This window comes from Cupressus sempervirens, chromosome 8 (assembly GCF_028749045.1).
Source record: "Cupressus sempervirens isolate cs-2001-9-10 chromosome 8, ASM2874904v1, whole genome shotgun sequence".
NCBI classification, from domain to species: Eukaryota; Viridiplantae; Streptophyta; class Pinopsida; order Cupressales; family Cupressaceae; genus Cupressus; species Cupressus sempervirens.
This window is the reverse complement of record NC_143125.1, coordinates 157,048,212-157,063,609: the sequence shown is the minus strand read 5'-3', so window position 1 is coordinate 157,063,609 and position 15,398 is coordinate 157,048,212. Positions and strand designations below refer to the sequence as shown.

At 40.7% G+C, this 15,398-nt stretch overlaps 1 protein-coding gene across 2 annotated transcripts in view; it reads right to left on the bottom strand.

The window, feature by feature from the left end:
* The window catches only part of LOC149542030 (uncharacterized), a 192,316-nt gene that overhangs the window by 94,380 nt on the left and 82,538 nt on the right, over positions 1–15,398 (bottom strand). For both annotated transcript variants that reach the window (XM_089797070.1, XM_089797071.1), the window contains exon 5: positions 12,504–12,560. In XM_089797070.1, the coding sequence (XP_089653196.1) occupies positions 12,504–12,560 (57 nt within the window). The remainder of the gene's footprint in view (positions 1–12,503; positions 12,561–15,398) is intronic.

The following is a 15,398-nucleotide window of genomic DNA, read 5'->3' as shown; positions in this document are numbered from 1 at the left end:
GGAAAAGACAAACATATAACTGATGGAGTCTACACGTAAACGCCAGTGGAAAAAACAATTAGCACAGTCTAAAGTTGCGGAGGGAAGGAACATGGCAGGTACAGGTAACAGAATGAAGGCTCGGCCAGCAGCAAAGAGAAGCGTAAGACTACAGCACCTGCAGCAGCTGAAGTCACGCCACAGACTATAAAATTTGAAGGGTTGAATGGAAGGGATTGCCGGAATGGTGGCAAGAAACCCCTGATGATCATCCAATAAAAGCAAGCATCAGAAGGGCACAGGTTCAATGGGCCATTCAGATGCCTGTTTTTTGCATTCGAGATTATGAAGGGTATCTGCGTACCATGATTGAGACATATGGCAAAGCTTCTCGGAGGAGCACATTTCAGTATCTGGGCAAGAACTTGGTGGTATCATTCAAGGCAGCTGATTTCACACGTGTTTTTGGCATTCCAGGGCAGCAGGGCAAAAAGGTTCAGCCAAAGAAAATTCCAAAGGATGGGAAGCTATTTTTAATCAGATTAGTATGTGGAGATTTGACTAAGGCAAAGCAAGCGGCATTAGCTGAGACATCGAAGGGAAGGGGTTTAAAGAAAACTGACATTCAAGAGGGGCCATGGCGATGTCTGATGGACTTGGTCAAGAGCAAGCTCACGGGATCCTCTAGGGCATCCGATATCTCATTTCCGCAAGTGTCCATGATGAACGGAATAATGACCGAGAAAGTGTACGATTGTGCATCTGTGCTGGCTGAACGGATGCATGAGTTTATGACTCTCCAGCACAGGACCTTCTATATGCCCCATTACGCGATTGGTCTCTTCCTTGATGTAGCAACATGGATGATTCCCACGGATGAGTTAGAGGCAAAGCCTGGACCACTGGCTCCGGGAGAACCTCCTATCATGCGGTGGAAGCACTTGGATACAACCACTGGGCAGAAGGGTTCTGCAGGCAAAAAGAGGCCTCAAATGGACATGGCAGGTGATACGGACAGTGGCCGACAAGAGACATCTTCTGAGCAGGATAGTGTGGAGGAAGAAGACAAGGTAGGCGAGGATGATGAGGAGGTTCAGATTGTCACGGCTACCCCCTTGCTATTTTCTCGTGCTCCAGTTCCTGTGACTTCCGAGTTGGTGCTAGGAGGTCTACACATGGCTCACATTCCTGGGTTTGGACAGACACGGCAACTGATATTGATGACTGGTGGATCCCACCAGGCACCAGGCAGTCACACTAACCGCACCGTGGCAACACGAGGTATGGCCTTCTCCTGTCCAGCCAGGAGTTGGATTTGCTCTAGGCTTTGCCCACCTGACAACACCTGTCACCCGAGAGACTTCTTCAGCCCCTGCTGAAGCACTTCCGGTAGCAGCACCTGCTATAAGTCAGCCAGTAGCAGTTGTTACCGTAGCACAGTCAGCAGAAGTTCAAGAACTTCCAGTAGAGAACGTAAGAGACGAAGGAATGCAGGAGTGTACGGACCCAGAGCAGTCCGAACAACCAGAGGTGATGGATAGAGCTAGTGTTTTTCTGAGGCAATAGTTCCGACTCGTTCCTGACAAGCGTGGCCCGTCCAGTCAGTCTCCCAACTATTCCGGAGTAGCACCTGTACCAGAGCCTCAGTCTCAAGAGGAGGGAGTGCCACATGCCGTGGTTGCACCGATAGCAGAGGAGGTGGCACCGGATGTGGGCATGGCTCCCACTGATGAGGAGGAGAATATTGATGCGGAATGGTCATTGGAGGACTTCGCCAAGGAGGATTACGGGTCGGATGAGGACAGGTGCAAGGACTACCTCAGGACTATGAAGTCTGCATTGAAAAAGGGGCATGATGTGGCGATTCAGGCTCTCACTCGACGAAAGGAGTGGCATTTGATCCGAGCGTATATTCGTGGGATTTGTGCTAAGCGATTTCAGACTTGTTTTGTGGATAGAGGTTGGCCGGCAGTTGAGACACCAGAGATGTTGGCAGATTGGGCAACTGAGCCAGAGTTGGGACCGAGTGACACTCCGATGATGAAGTTCGCACATGAGATCGTGGGATTGTACAAAGGGGTTTACTATGCTCGGCAGCGCGCGGAGGCGGATAGGGCAGCAGACAGTGTTGCAGCTCAGAGATCCCTAGTGGTTGAGAAAGAGGCAAGAGAAAAGTTAGCCGCCGACTTGGCCGACCAGCAGACAGCATGGGCAGCAGAGCGGGCAGCACTATTGAAGGATATGGCAGCAGTTGTACAGGATAAGGACGCGGCTACCCGGGATAAAGATGCGACAGAGCATGAGTTGCAGTTGGCCAGGAGACAGGCTATGGATGTTGCGCTTCTACTGAAGGAGGCCGTAGAGGTTAATTCACAGATTCAGACAGATCTGCGCATCCGGACTGACCAGGTGTATGAGTTACGTCATCAGCAGCACTCTTCTGGGACACCTCCTCCTCTCTAGTATTTCTTTTATTGTTTGTGGGTTGTCTCCTAATTTTGCTAGTCGTCAGGAGATGACTTTTTTTTTGGGGGGGATGATGTCGTCGGTAGAAATTGTGTATCAGCCGACGGGTACCTTTGGGAAAGTTCTTGTTATGTAGCTGACGGGTAAATAGTTTGTAGCGGACATAATGTATCTGGCCGACGAATACCTTTGGGAAAGTTCTTCGGAAAGTATTTATAACCTCTTCGGGAAGCATTGTAGAGATCAGATCATTCAAGCATATTGTACTGTTTGGCATATGCGAATAATAATAAGAAGAATTCTGTTGTTTGTGTTCGTGTTCATCGTCTGTGTGCAATTCTTAATTAACCTATGCGGGAAGCATTGTAGAAATCAGATCATTCAAGAATATTGTACTATTTGGCATATGCGAATAATAATAAGAAAAATTCTGCTGTTTGTGTTCGTGTTCATCGTCTGTGTGCAATTCTTAATTAACCTATGCGGTAAACATTTGCTAAAGATGAACTGAAACTTTCAGCCTAGGATTTAGCATTAACATTAGGCATACTGGGTTTCGAAATACTAGATGAATGAGTGATCAATTAAGCACATCTCTAATTGATTTTTGAGGAAATATCACTTGATTGGGTCAAAAATAACATTTGCACTATATAGTTAATATATTATGTGCAAATATCATTTCAAAAAGCAATATTTAACTTAAATGTCTTAAATGAAACATAAAGTAACTCAAAAATAAATCAAACTATATACTTAATAAAGTCACTTAAGTGAAAAATTTAAAAAGCAACTCAACATGAAAATATAACACAAAGTGCTCTACAATCACTTAAGTGATAAATTTAAGTGATTAAGTAACTTAAAAACATAACAAAAAGTGAATGTCAGCATTTAAATATAACATGATATTTTAAGTTACACAATTGCATCTGGAGAGTCCACCTTTTGGGCGCTTATTTCATCAAATATTTTGATTGCTAAGTTCGATTAAGCCCCACGATATACCGAATCGACAGGAAAACCGATAGCAATGACTTAAGCAAAACCAAAAGACCAAAAGCATACAAAAAAACACTCAAAAACAAGCAAAATGACGATAAAGGTTTCAAAAATCAAGCATAGGCTCAACAAACAGAAAAACTAAAAGGACTTGACGAAAGCTTTGGTAAAAGGAATCACAATATCAATTAGAGTCAATCGGTTGATCAATGTCGGCCAATTAAATTATGAACTAACTCAAAGAAAAACAAAACTAAGTTTAAAAAGTTGTGTACTGTTACCTACATTTTGCGGTGACAAAAAGTAGGACAACAAGACAATTGGAGAGGAAACATCTTCCAATTTGGAAGAATCAAGCTCAAACGGAAGGGAGAAATTTTGTGTTGCACCCACTGGTACAACAAGGGACATTAAAGAAGAAACTTTAGAAGACATAGAATACATACCTGTGGTAGAAGGGCCCTTTCTAGGAGCAAAAAACCCACTGGATTCAGCCATTGGGGGTACGAGCACAATCATCCTTATGGATGGTAGTTGTGCAGATGGCAATTGTACACACCAGTCGTACGCAAGACAACATAGAAGTGGGTACGATGGGTGTGGTTGGCACAGCAATTGGCACAAATGATTGCAGTAGTCCAATTGGCAGGATGGGTGAGGGATCCATGATGGCAGAGAAAGGGGTGGTAACAAATCATCCCTTCCAAATTAGGGAATAAAGAGGATAGAGTTTACACCATTTGAGCTCTCAATAGTAGCACATTTGGCTCCTATAGAATAGATTCTTCCTTCAAAGGTGGTAGTTATCAGAACTACCAAAAAGGCTACCCACAAGATATTGATCACTACTACCCATGGGGTGGAGACAGCATAGCACATTGCGCTCATGGTCACTCCCATTGAAGTAACTTTGACTCAAGCCAATCCAACCATTCCAACTCCTGTACCATTAGTTCCAACATAGATCATACCTCTCGCTACTCCAAAAACTAAGGAAAATGACACTAGGATTGATACGGTGAACGAGGTAGGCACCTGGTTTGCCAAATTTCAGATGGGAATAAAGGATATACCACCACCTTCCCCAACATCAATGGGAGAACAAGAGGATATGGATAACCAGCTAGAAATAGTAGGGATGGAGGGTGAGAGTCATCATATAGGAGAGGGTGTAGCTGCAGAAAGTATAGAGAGCATAACACCCTTCGAGGAGTGTACACAAAGATTCCTAGCCAAACTAGAAACCATGACTTGTGCCACACACGAGATGATAAGATAGGCAAAGGAAGTAGATATAAGAATGGTAGTCTTGGCAGCAGAGTCCCTCTTACATTTCATGAAGGAAGGTTATGATGGAGAATTTAGGAAGATCTTCACAAAGCATGGGTGGTTGGGCAAGGACGTGCAAGATTAGATACAGAGATGGAGAGCCCCACATACCATATAGGCATCTAGAGGACAGACATTCGTGATGACTATCCTCTCATAAATGGAGGAAACATTTAAGTCTACTTTTGTGGAACTACAAAAGGTGACATGGGAAACGGCTAGGACCGAAGGAGAATGGTCATCTTGGAGACAAAGGTACAAAAGTTGGAAGCCAAACTAGACCAAAAAAACTCCATGGATGCACAAAAATTGGCTATGCCAGAGAAGGATAGGATGGATGCAATGAGACTCCTACAGACGACATGCGCTAAACAATTGATAGCAAAGAGGGACCTGGACTTCGACAACAGCTTACACGAGTCACCACATCCACCACTCAAGGGATGTCTTCTCACTTGTCCCACTAGTGCAGTAGCTTGTTTTGCTTTTTGGCTGTCTGTAAGATAACTTTTTTTTGGTGGGGGGAGGGGGAGGATAATGTAGGCTAGTAATAAAGTGATTATCAAATGAAGTAGTCTTGTTATGAAATGAGATGTACCGACGAGTCATAATGGTTGGTTTCCTTAACCAACTCGAGTGATATATGTAGGGGTGTTGGGAACTTTCGAGTATATGTTGGTAACGCTAGCCGCATGGATAATGTAATACTTTGGTGCAAGTAATAAAAGTAATATTCTATCATTGTCATGTGTTTTGCCTTCAGCCTTTTTGTTTTTCATCATGGTAGTTAGCTTGTCACAATGCACTTTGTCGTATGTCCCCTCAACACAGCCCTTTCTTGTTGTATGGTGTTGTTCCTTCTGTTTCGAACAAGTCTTTAATTCCCCTTGCTACCAATTAATTATGCGCATCTAGGACTATTGAATTTGTTTGTTTGTGCCTACTAATGATGATTATGCTTGCTAAGATTATGCTTTATAAAATGTTTAGTTTCTTTTCAACATTTGCAATCAAAACCAATACGAAGTGCACCAACTTGATTGTACGGACGTAGATAGGTATCAAATGAGATTACGGAACGAAAAGATAAATGGATAACCAATCTGATACAGAAGCCAAAACTTGACTTTATAATTTGTTTATTGATACCTAATCCAAAATTCCTTCTGCTGCTGTGAACACAAAACTTTGTTGCGTTTGTCTGGGATATGCTCTTTGACACCCTCATAGGCTTTATGTTTGACTGCATCATGGGTATCTCTTTAAACTTAATCCTTTCTCCTGTGGGCACTACAGATCTCTACCGTAGGCACTTCCTATCAGCCATAGGCCTGCTCTTTTCATTTTCTACTTGTTACCATTTGTAGATCTTGTATGGGTCGTACATGCTAGCTTTCTTCTTTCTCTCGATGTCATACGTCATTTCTAGTTGCTTTGTTTTTGATGATGTTATATCTCTCATGCTTTCACTTTTTCCTACTACCCCATTGCCTTTTTTTGTCCTACGCTACTTTTGTGTCGTACGATGCATTTGCTTTTTTGGGGGTCATACGACAACCACCCTATACAGCAACCATCATATGATGATTGTTGTACAGTGTGCTTGTCGTACATCGAGTTTTCTTTTTATTTTTATTATATCTATATCTATATATATTTATATTTATATTTATATTATAATAATACAATTTATGTCTTGTTGGGTGTTCCTGGTTGAACTCGGTCATTTCTTCTTCATTGTTCATGGTACAACTTCAACTTTGACCCATTCACTGCAATTGGAACCTCTTGTCCATCTAGCTTCTATAGCTTTATTGCCCCATTCTCAACGACCTCTCAAACTTCGTAGGGACCTAGGGCCCTAGCCATTTAACTTTAAATTTTCTCAGTTTTATCTTGTTTTGCCCATTGTATTTCAACACTAGTTGTCCCAAGGTAAATCTCATGCATCTTATATGCTTATCCTGCCAAGGAGATATGAAGGCCGTTACTGTAGTGACGGGAAGGTACAAGGGGTGTACAATAACCCATCCAAAAAAGTGCCCATCATAAAAGGCCATCCTCCATTGGAGCCCCTCTTGGGGGTTACTGCAAGTCATGCAGATATACTCTATAAATGTCAAGTCTGTTATGCTCATTCAGCTCTTGTCAAGGGGGGAGGAGGTGAGCAATGGCATACAGAGAGAACTGGAAGGGAGGAAAGCGATCTATATCAATACCCACAAGACCCAACAAAGCAGCGGCCTAAGCATACCACCATTAGGCTCTACTGGCGGAATTTGTACTCGTGATCACCAAAGAGGAGTAATAGGCAAGATGAGAGTACATATGGCATCCCTTGGAAGAATTAGCAAAGCTCCAAAGACGGTGAAGGAAACATACCAAATCAAAATGGCCCCGAGCCTAAAAGGTTGAGCTCAAAACTCAGCCAAAATAAAACTATGAGGGGTGGACTGATGACATCTAAGGATGAGTCAAAGAAGCAAAATTTGGACCTACTCAACTGAAGTCCAATCCAACTCCAGGAAGAGGGGGCCCCAAACCATAGAGAAATAGAGCATGGTCGCTCTGACAAGGGAGTCCAAAAGGGACATCTTGGATGTGGTGTCCTGAAATTGGTGTCTAATGCATTGTCTCTCCAAACCAGCTAGAGAACCAAGCCCCTTGTTAACCCGAGGCTGCATGGCAGGTCTCATGCTAAAGGGGGAGCCAGAGAGCTTAACCCCCAAATAAGTATAAGATGAAGCAATCTCAATCTCATCACCCTGAAAGTAGAAATGGAGATGGGAGATCTTCAAGTAGTTGAAGACCATAACCCAAATTTTACTGAGGTTCACAACCAGATGTTGCGATTGCAAAAGGATGTCAAATGATCAAGCAAATGGTAGAGAAGGTATAGTCCATAGTGCTCACACCACTACAATGAGGCAAGCAAGTGAGAGAACCGTGGCTAGTGAAGCAAGAAAGCCCATTTAGGATCACCAAATCCGAGGACTTATAGAACTGGAGAAGATGACGACCATAGCTCATAAGAGGTCCCTCACAATCCTCAGAAGAACGTTGTAAGCCCAAAGTGTACAGATCTGACTCAGAAATGCAAATCAAGTTTGTACCATGGTCGTGCAGAGAAGTCTAGAAGTCTCTGGTACATGCAATGAAGTCACTAAGATTAATGATGTCACCCAAGGCTGAAAACCTGTTGATGTGCTCGTGTAAGTCCTCGTAAGGGTCACTGACCTTCATACTCTGAACAACATAGGACAACTAATACAGATCCACATGAATCTGGCCAAACTGTTAGAATGAACCACTATAGTCACAATGAAAAGATTGTCTCTAACCAAACAAGCAACCCCACCTGACCCCCTAACCCCACCAAAAAATCTGACCTCTTATTTGAAAGCAGAAAGCCATTGGCAGCCATAAACACCAGAAAGAGGACAGACCAGGCTCTCATGGTTCTTCATAACAAGAAGGATGTCGGCAGAAGTGATAGGATCTTGGAAGAGACCCAACAAGGACCATAAAGTACCATTTTCGTTCCAGTAGTTGATGTGCAATGCGCCATTGTGATGCTCACTCATGTCCAATTGCAGCCCAGACCGTCATTTGGCTTTGCTAACCTTCCCAGAACGGAGGAGAGGAGGCCCAAATAATTGCTCTGAGGTCCCTGTTAACCACCCACTTCCCATTGTGTCTAGCCTCTGCAACTAAACCACGAAATTGTCTCAACTATGCCACCTGTGATTTAGTAAGATCCTCCTCTAGATAAACCTTAGTGGGAAGAGGGAATAACTTCCCCCCTCGCCCCAAGTACACGAAGGGGGTCGGCCAAAGAAAGGAATCAGAGAAAGAGAGTGTTGTCATGGCTAACCCAGGCCCACTTAAGTTGATATTTGTGATGCCTAACTAATCGTTGAGGAAAGAGTAACCTGCAAAGATAGGATCAACAGAGGGAGAAGGAAGTCCTCGAACATGCAATTTGAGCTCATGTGCATGCCTAACACATTCATCCACCAACCTGGCCTGAACTAGCCCCTCAACAGCCAAGAAGGAAACAGGGCTGGTAGTGCTGAAAATGGAGGCCAGGGAATTGAGCTGCTGCTCTGTTTTGGATATCAGGGAGGTCTGCTTACTATCAAGTTCTACCTGCTTGTCCTTGATATTGCGGATTTCAAGGCCCTGTTCTTTGTTTGAGTCGACTCGTTTCTTAAGGTCTGCAGTTTCAGTGGTCATAGCAGCAAAGAAATATTTCAGCTGCATGGTGTTACAATCAACAAGTTGTTTCAAGTCTGCCAGGGACAAAGAAAGGGAGTGCTTGGTGTCTCTCAAGCTTTGGCTCACAGCCTCAAGCTTGACAAACGGTCTATCAAACTCTGTTAGGTGACGAGTGTGGAGGAGGATGGAGTAAGAGTGCCCATTGAGGGAAGCACAGACCTGCAGACCAGCTAGCAGCAGCAAATGCAGTTCTGCAGCAGCAGTGACAAAGGAGAGTGAGCAAGAGCAAGGTCCAGAGCTACCCGGCAACCAAGCAACAATTCCCAGCAGTAACAGACAGTAACACACGAGAAAGGTCCAGAGCTACCCAGTAGCCAAGCAACACTTCCAGCAGTAACAGACAGTAATGAGCAGAGTGGCTACTGAGAAAACTTCCATTGAAAGCATGGACAACACCAACACGAAGCAGGCCACGATGTTGCTGGCAAGCAGACTGGGGAAGAGCAACCTGCAAAATGTGCAAACACCCACATAACCAGCAGCAGGAAGGCGCGCAAGCACACAGACCAGAGGATCAGTGATGGAAGAGGATCAGCAGGCAGCATCCAAGCAGAACACTGCAACAAGGATCAAAAAAGCCAAAGCCCAAAGAAAGTGCTGGAAGGAAGCAAGGAAGCCACAATGGTCACACAGAGCAGGCACAAACAAAGCAAATAGATGGATTCAAGCAGAGACAAACCAAACAAAGACGACAGCAGGCAAGAGCAAATGAACACACAGGGAAAGCACGTGGAAGTTGGAGGGCACAAGGTGAGCATGCAAGTTCAAGAGGAGTGGCTGGAGGACGAGGGCACAGAATAGACTGGTTCCATCAGATTGGGCACAGAAGAGATTCATTATCTGAAGAAATCAAACTGTTTCCAGCAGTACCATGGACAGCAGATGTTGGACTGTTTTATTCTCTTCTGAGTCAGCTCAGAAGTTCATCATTTTGAGCTAAGTGATATCTGATTATAATAAGGGTTTTGTTTTCTTTCTGTTGTAAAGATTGCTGAAGACATTGGTTAAAAAAATTTACCTTTCTTCTGGGATCTCCCCTCCAGAGATTTTATCCCCGAGTTTCATTGCTATGTCTTCTATTTCATTTGTTTCCTATGCTGTAACATTTCAAATTTACGCATAAAGGTATGTTGTAAAGTTCTCTAAGTTCATGCTAGTTCATGTTTTAGACATCAGTGTTCATCTATTGCAAGTGGCATCATTTACAGTAGTTCTTTTGAACATGGAACTGTGAAAAACATGTGAAAACCTCAAGATGGTTGATGTGAAAGTGAACAGTGAAGTTAATCACGTCATTTCCAACTCAAATTTAACATTATCACCATATTCTGAGTTGAGAGATTATCTCTCCTCTCCATTCATCCTTAAGCTAAAAACCTAGCCCTCTATCCACATTCCTCTCATTCATACTAACAATACTTAAACCATTTTTCATCATCTTTCTTTCAAATCCTTGAAGAACTGTTATGTTGTCAAAATTTTATGAACACATATCGAAACCGATCACATCGGGCAAATCTACACAATGAGGAGATCATCATACTCAACTATCACATTTCATTGCGTACACATTCCACGGTGATCAAAGCATATTAATGGTGTTGAGATCTGGTCAGAGAAGTTCACTGGTATCAGTGGATTCAATTGTCAGGTTGTGCAATTGAAGGAGAGGCAACAAAGAACGCAGGAGGACAGCACCCGTAGGCTGCTGAATAAGTCAGGCTAACATTGTTATCTGCCACACCACAGCAACCACAATCACTCTATCATTCAGAGTGCCTCAGGTGTTCTGCCACATAGAGGCACCTAGCTTGTAATTAACAGGTCCTTTGTAAGTTTTCAGGACAATAATAAAAGTGCAGAGTTCATTGGTTGCAATTTATATACATTTAAATGTGGTTATATCGCCATGCACATAGTCCCTGCTATACTGTTTGCATACAGAAGTAAATTTAAGTCTGAATATTATATCAAAGAAGTTTCATTTTAAGTGTAGATAATATATGTTGCAGACCTATGTACTTACTAAATACTGATATGTGTCTCTACAAACAATAAGAGTTCTGAAAGCACAGTTACATATGTTATTCTATTTGTTATCATTTAGCAGAGTTAGTAAGCATAAATCTCTTATGAGATAGATTTTCTGCTGCTTCTTCAGTCAACTACAAAATGTATTTCACTTCATATACAGTCAGGAAAATGCACAATAGATCAACTATTCCATAAAACCTAGAGTGGAGTATAACAAAAGGCCACAAAAGTTGGATAAAGTGTCTAGTTATCTCTACAAGCCATGTACAATCTCTTTGAAAAATTGCTTACACTAATCAATTATCAGTCTCATACAATGTCAAAGAGGCCACGTTAATTAACCTAGTATGTACTCTTTATGTGTCTAGGAAAACCTTCAGCTGACTAACACCTCCTAAGACCTAATAACAACAAATAGAAACTCTTATATACCAGTGTCATGCACATGTCAAACAGAAAGTGTCTATGTACAGGATCAAAAGTCTTTGGGAATATCAATAGTGTTATACATATGAGGATGCCTGCATGTCCTCAAAGATTGAGTGAAAATAAAGGGAAACACATGACCAAACTGTACAAGTATAAACCAATATAAGGCTATTTTATCTATCACATTTACATCTGACTGAAAACAAAAATATCAATAATTGCAAAGATGTTCAAAAGTATCCCCAATTAAAGTAACTTTTAAGTAGGGAAAGTTTGCATATTCATTAATTTAAAATTTTTACTAAAAAGGAAAACAAATATTCACCAACTAAAAGAGAAGATTGGCCTCTATTTCTATAAAATGAATTTCAGCCTTAAGAAAAGTTGAAAATGGGTTCACATGTTAAGGAGATTTACAAAATGTTTCAAATATTTTACTGCACTTTTGAAATTGATGATTCGCTATTCAATTTGCCAAAAAAATTAGACTTATGAAATCCATGGTTAAGTTTTTAACTGACTCTTCTTTATGAACTTCCTGTCAAATTCTCCTCTTTAAGGTCAGAATCAGAGTAATATTCTTGGTGCTGAAACATGATGTTAACTTCACTGAAGGAACATTCTTCTCTTCAGTACATACTTTCCATGTTCCTTTGATACTAATATTCCTTATATCAGAGGCTAACCCAAGGGTTAACCTTTCCTCTTGAGGATTAAGGTGTCTCTTCATGAGTGATTATTGTGATCTTAGTTAAAAATTCAGGCCTTGCTTAACCAATGGCAGTTTACAATGTTGTTGCACTTCAAATTTTATTTCCCTTTACCTCATTTTGATTTAGTTTAATAGATTTCTTAACAGTCAAAATCTGGTTTAGGCTACATGTTGTTCATGACTCATAACAAAACCTTTAAATAATCCTGAGTACAACAAAGCATTCAAGATCAGACTACTTCATAGATTAAATAGCAAAGAAAACTATACTTACTGTTTTTGAAGTGAATCGAATCTCTCTGCATTCAGATTTACGTAGAACAAGATCTGACTGCACCACAGAATAAAAAACCATGACTGACACTGAATAAGAACAGAATACCAAAAAGCATGAAAATTATAAGCACAAATACCAAAGGAATCTTAAACTAGTAAATTGAAATAATTTTTCAAGAATATACAAATTTATGCACTCATTCAAGCTTTTTTTTTTTTATCATAATGCAACCCCTCTCAAGAACAACCAACAAAAGACAATTCATTGTCATATATATTTACAGATAACCTTTCTGCACCTAGAACACATGCAGACAGGATACCAAACATGATGGAGTGAGCACAAATGTGGAACATTCAAATCACTACAGAATGTAATCAGTAAGTTTAGGACTCTATATGGGGATAGTACTGCAAACTGTAGGGAGAGCTATATGATTAGACAGACAATCGATAAACAAAAACCATAGATAATGTACTGACCATCAACCAAAGGTGTTGTCTACATCTAAAGGGATGTCAGTCCAAAAGAACAACATAAACTAAAATAAGAAAAATGTACACATACGTTTTCACACACTTTTACAACACAGCCACCTCATACTCAGAATTGAATGAGTTTATCATTCATAGTTATGAGACTCGGGCTAAGCAAGCATGTTTCAGGTTTGGACTCAGACTCTGTTAAAAATTCAGTAAAAGCTCTGCAAAGTGAAAAACCTAAGAAATTCAGAGATTTTTTAGAATTTAGAACTTGTTTCATGGACCCTTTATTAAACAAATAGAAAGAAATTTGATAACATACACAAGTATACATCAATCACATAAGTATATACTATAAACACAAATTGTAATTGAAGGAAATAACACACTTAGACTGCTTCAATCTCAAATTCATAAATGTTGGTTGGATTTTACCTTAGTCACTCTTCCACCTATGATGACATGTATTGATAATTTTTGGAACAAATTTTTGTGCCACCCTCGTGTGTTGGCTATAGTTGGTGAATTTTTCAATAGTTAGCACTCTGGCTAATTGGATTCTACATATGGGACACAAATTACTTTTAGCATGAATCACTCTTACATAGCCAAAAAAGTGTAAGAATGGAATTATGAATTCATACGCCTTCTAATAATTCTTTTGGAATTCCTCTGTTGTTAATATCATAGACTTCAAATGGACTACGTGAGTGAATGCACGTGGGAGTGGAAGAATATATCACCCATTCATGACTTAAAGTCCAATCATTGATTAATCAACAACTCAAAAAAGTACATGTTAATGTGCTTTTTATGATCCACCAACAATAGAACAAAATATTGAGATATCTAATCCTCTCTTGATCAAAATCATATGTAAGCTAAGATTGTGGAAGATTTATACAGGTGACTCCAAGGTTCCTTTTGTGTCTCATCTTGACTATGGATAAACTCAATGGTAAATGTGATATGTTTTTTTATCACGAGGGGCCTTACATATGTGTTACTCAAGTAGATTTCAGATGATACCAGAGATGGGAGCTATCAAAAGATGTTGCAATGAAGTACTTCTTTTTGAGTTTTCACAAATATGTGGGAAGAAAAGGGAAAGGGTTTAGGAATTCTAATCTAATCTTAAGGGTAATGACCAATGAAACCCGAGAACTAGCACACCCGCCCCCCCCCCCCCCCCCAAAAAAAAAAAAACCTCGAAGTACCAATCCCCAAGACATCCCCGCACCGAGTACTTGGAGTACTCGGGTACCCCCACCTCTATCATTGCACAACAATGCTACCGCCAAGATGGGTACTTGAGTTTCTATATGAATTTTTTTGTTTTTTAATGCTGCTATTGGGTATGTCCTATGTTACTATGTTGAATGTTCAATAGTTTTGGTTAGTGTTGCAATTTTGCTATGTTCAAGTATTCCAATTGGGCATGTTAAATTAAAACATCATTTCATAACTAGCATTTCAAGTTCTATATGTATAGTATACAACAACCCTGCCTCGTCATCATCCCTCATCCATCCCCCTTTCATCCTGAAATTAAGGCCCTTTGTCACACTGTCTCGGAAACTCGTCCCAGCATACCCTAGTGCTAGTGTTACACTGGTAATGACAACAATAGATACCACTTTGATGGACAAGCCAAGGTAAACTACTACACAAGAACTGATGCAATCTTCAATGGGTTATGCAACTGATTTTCATATCACAACGAACATCATCAAACAAACAATGCACATTTAATTATAGAAGTTAATCACTAAAACTGGGGTTCAAGCTAGCTTTTCACAATAGCTTACAATAAGCAAACTGTAAAAATTATAAACCATGGAATTCATCATAACACCATTACATTCTTCAATGCAATTGAAACATTTTGTCTAACCAATCTAATCCAAATGAGGGAACAAAAGAAGAAGAAAAACCAAGCACTAAGACAAATCAAATGTTCACCAAACTTCAATGCTAATTCTATTGCCTTAGTAGCTCATAGCAATAATCACAAAATTTCATCTTTTAAAAATGTGAAGTGAGGCCTTTATATAGGTCCTCGATTACAATGAGCAGCCCGGATTGAAACAATAACCAATGACCCAAGTTTTGCCACATCATCTCTAATTAAGGTTAGAGAAAGAAAAAGGAATTTACATTAATGAATGGGTTCACAAGGACCAATCAGGATGAAGCCACCATCTTAGTGGGTAACAAATGCCTACTATGCATCTCTATCTGACAAGAGAGTGGGATGAAATGAATGCCCACTACGCATGCCTATGCGTTAAATGCATCTCTACCTAGAATAGCCTATGTTTAACCTCGTTGTTTGAATGCCTAGAATCTACCCAATACAGTCTACAACTCGTCCACACTAACACTTGGTGTTGATTCTCATTTGAATTCC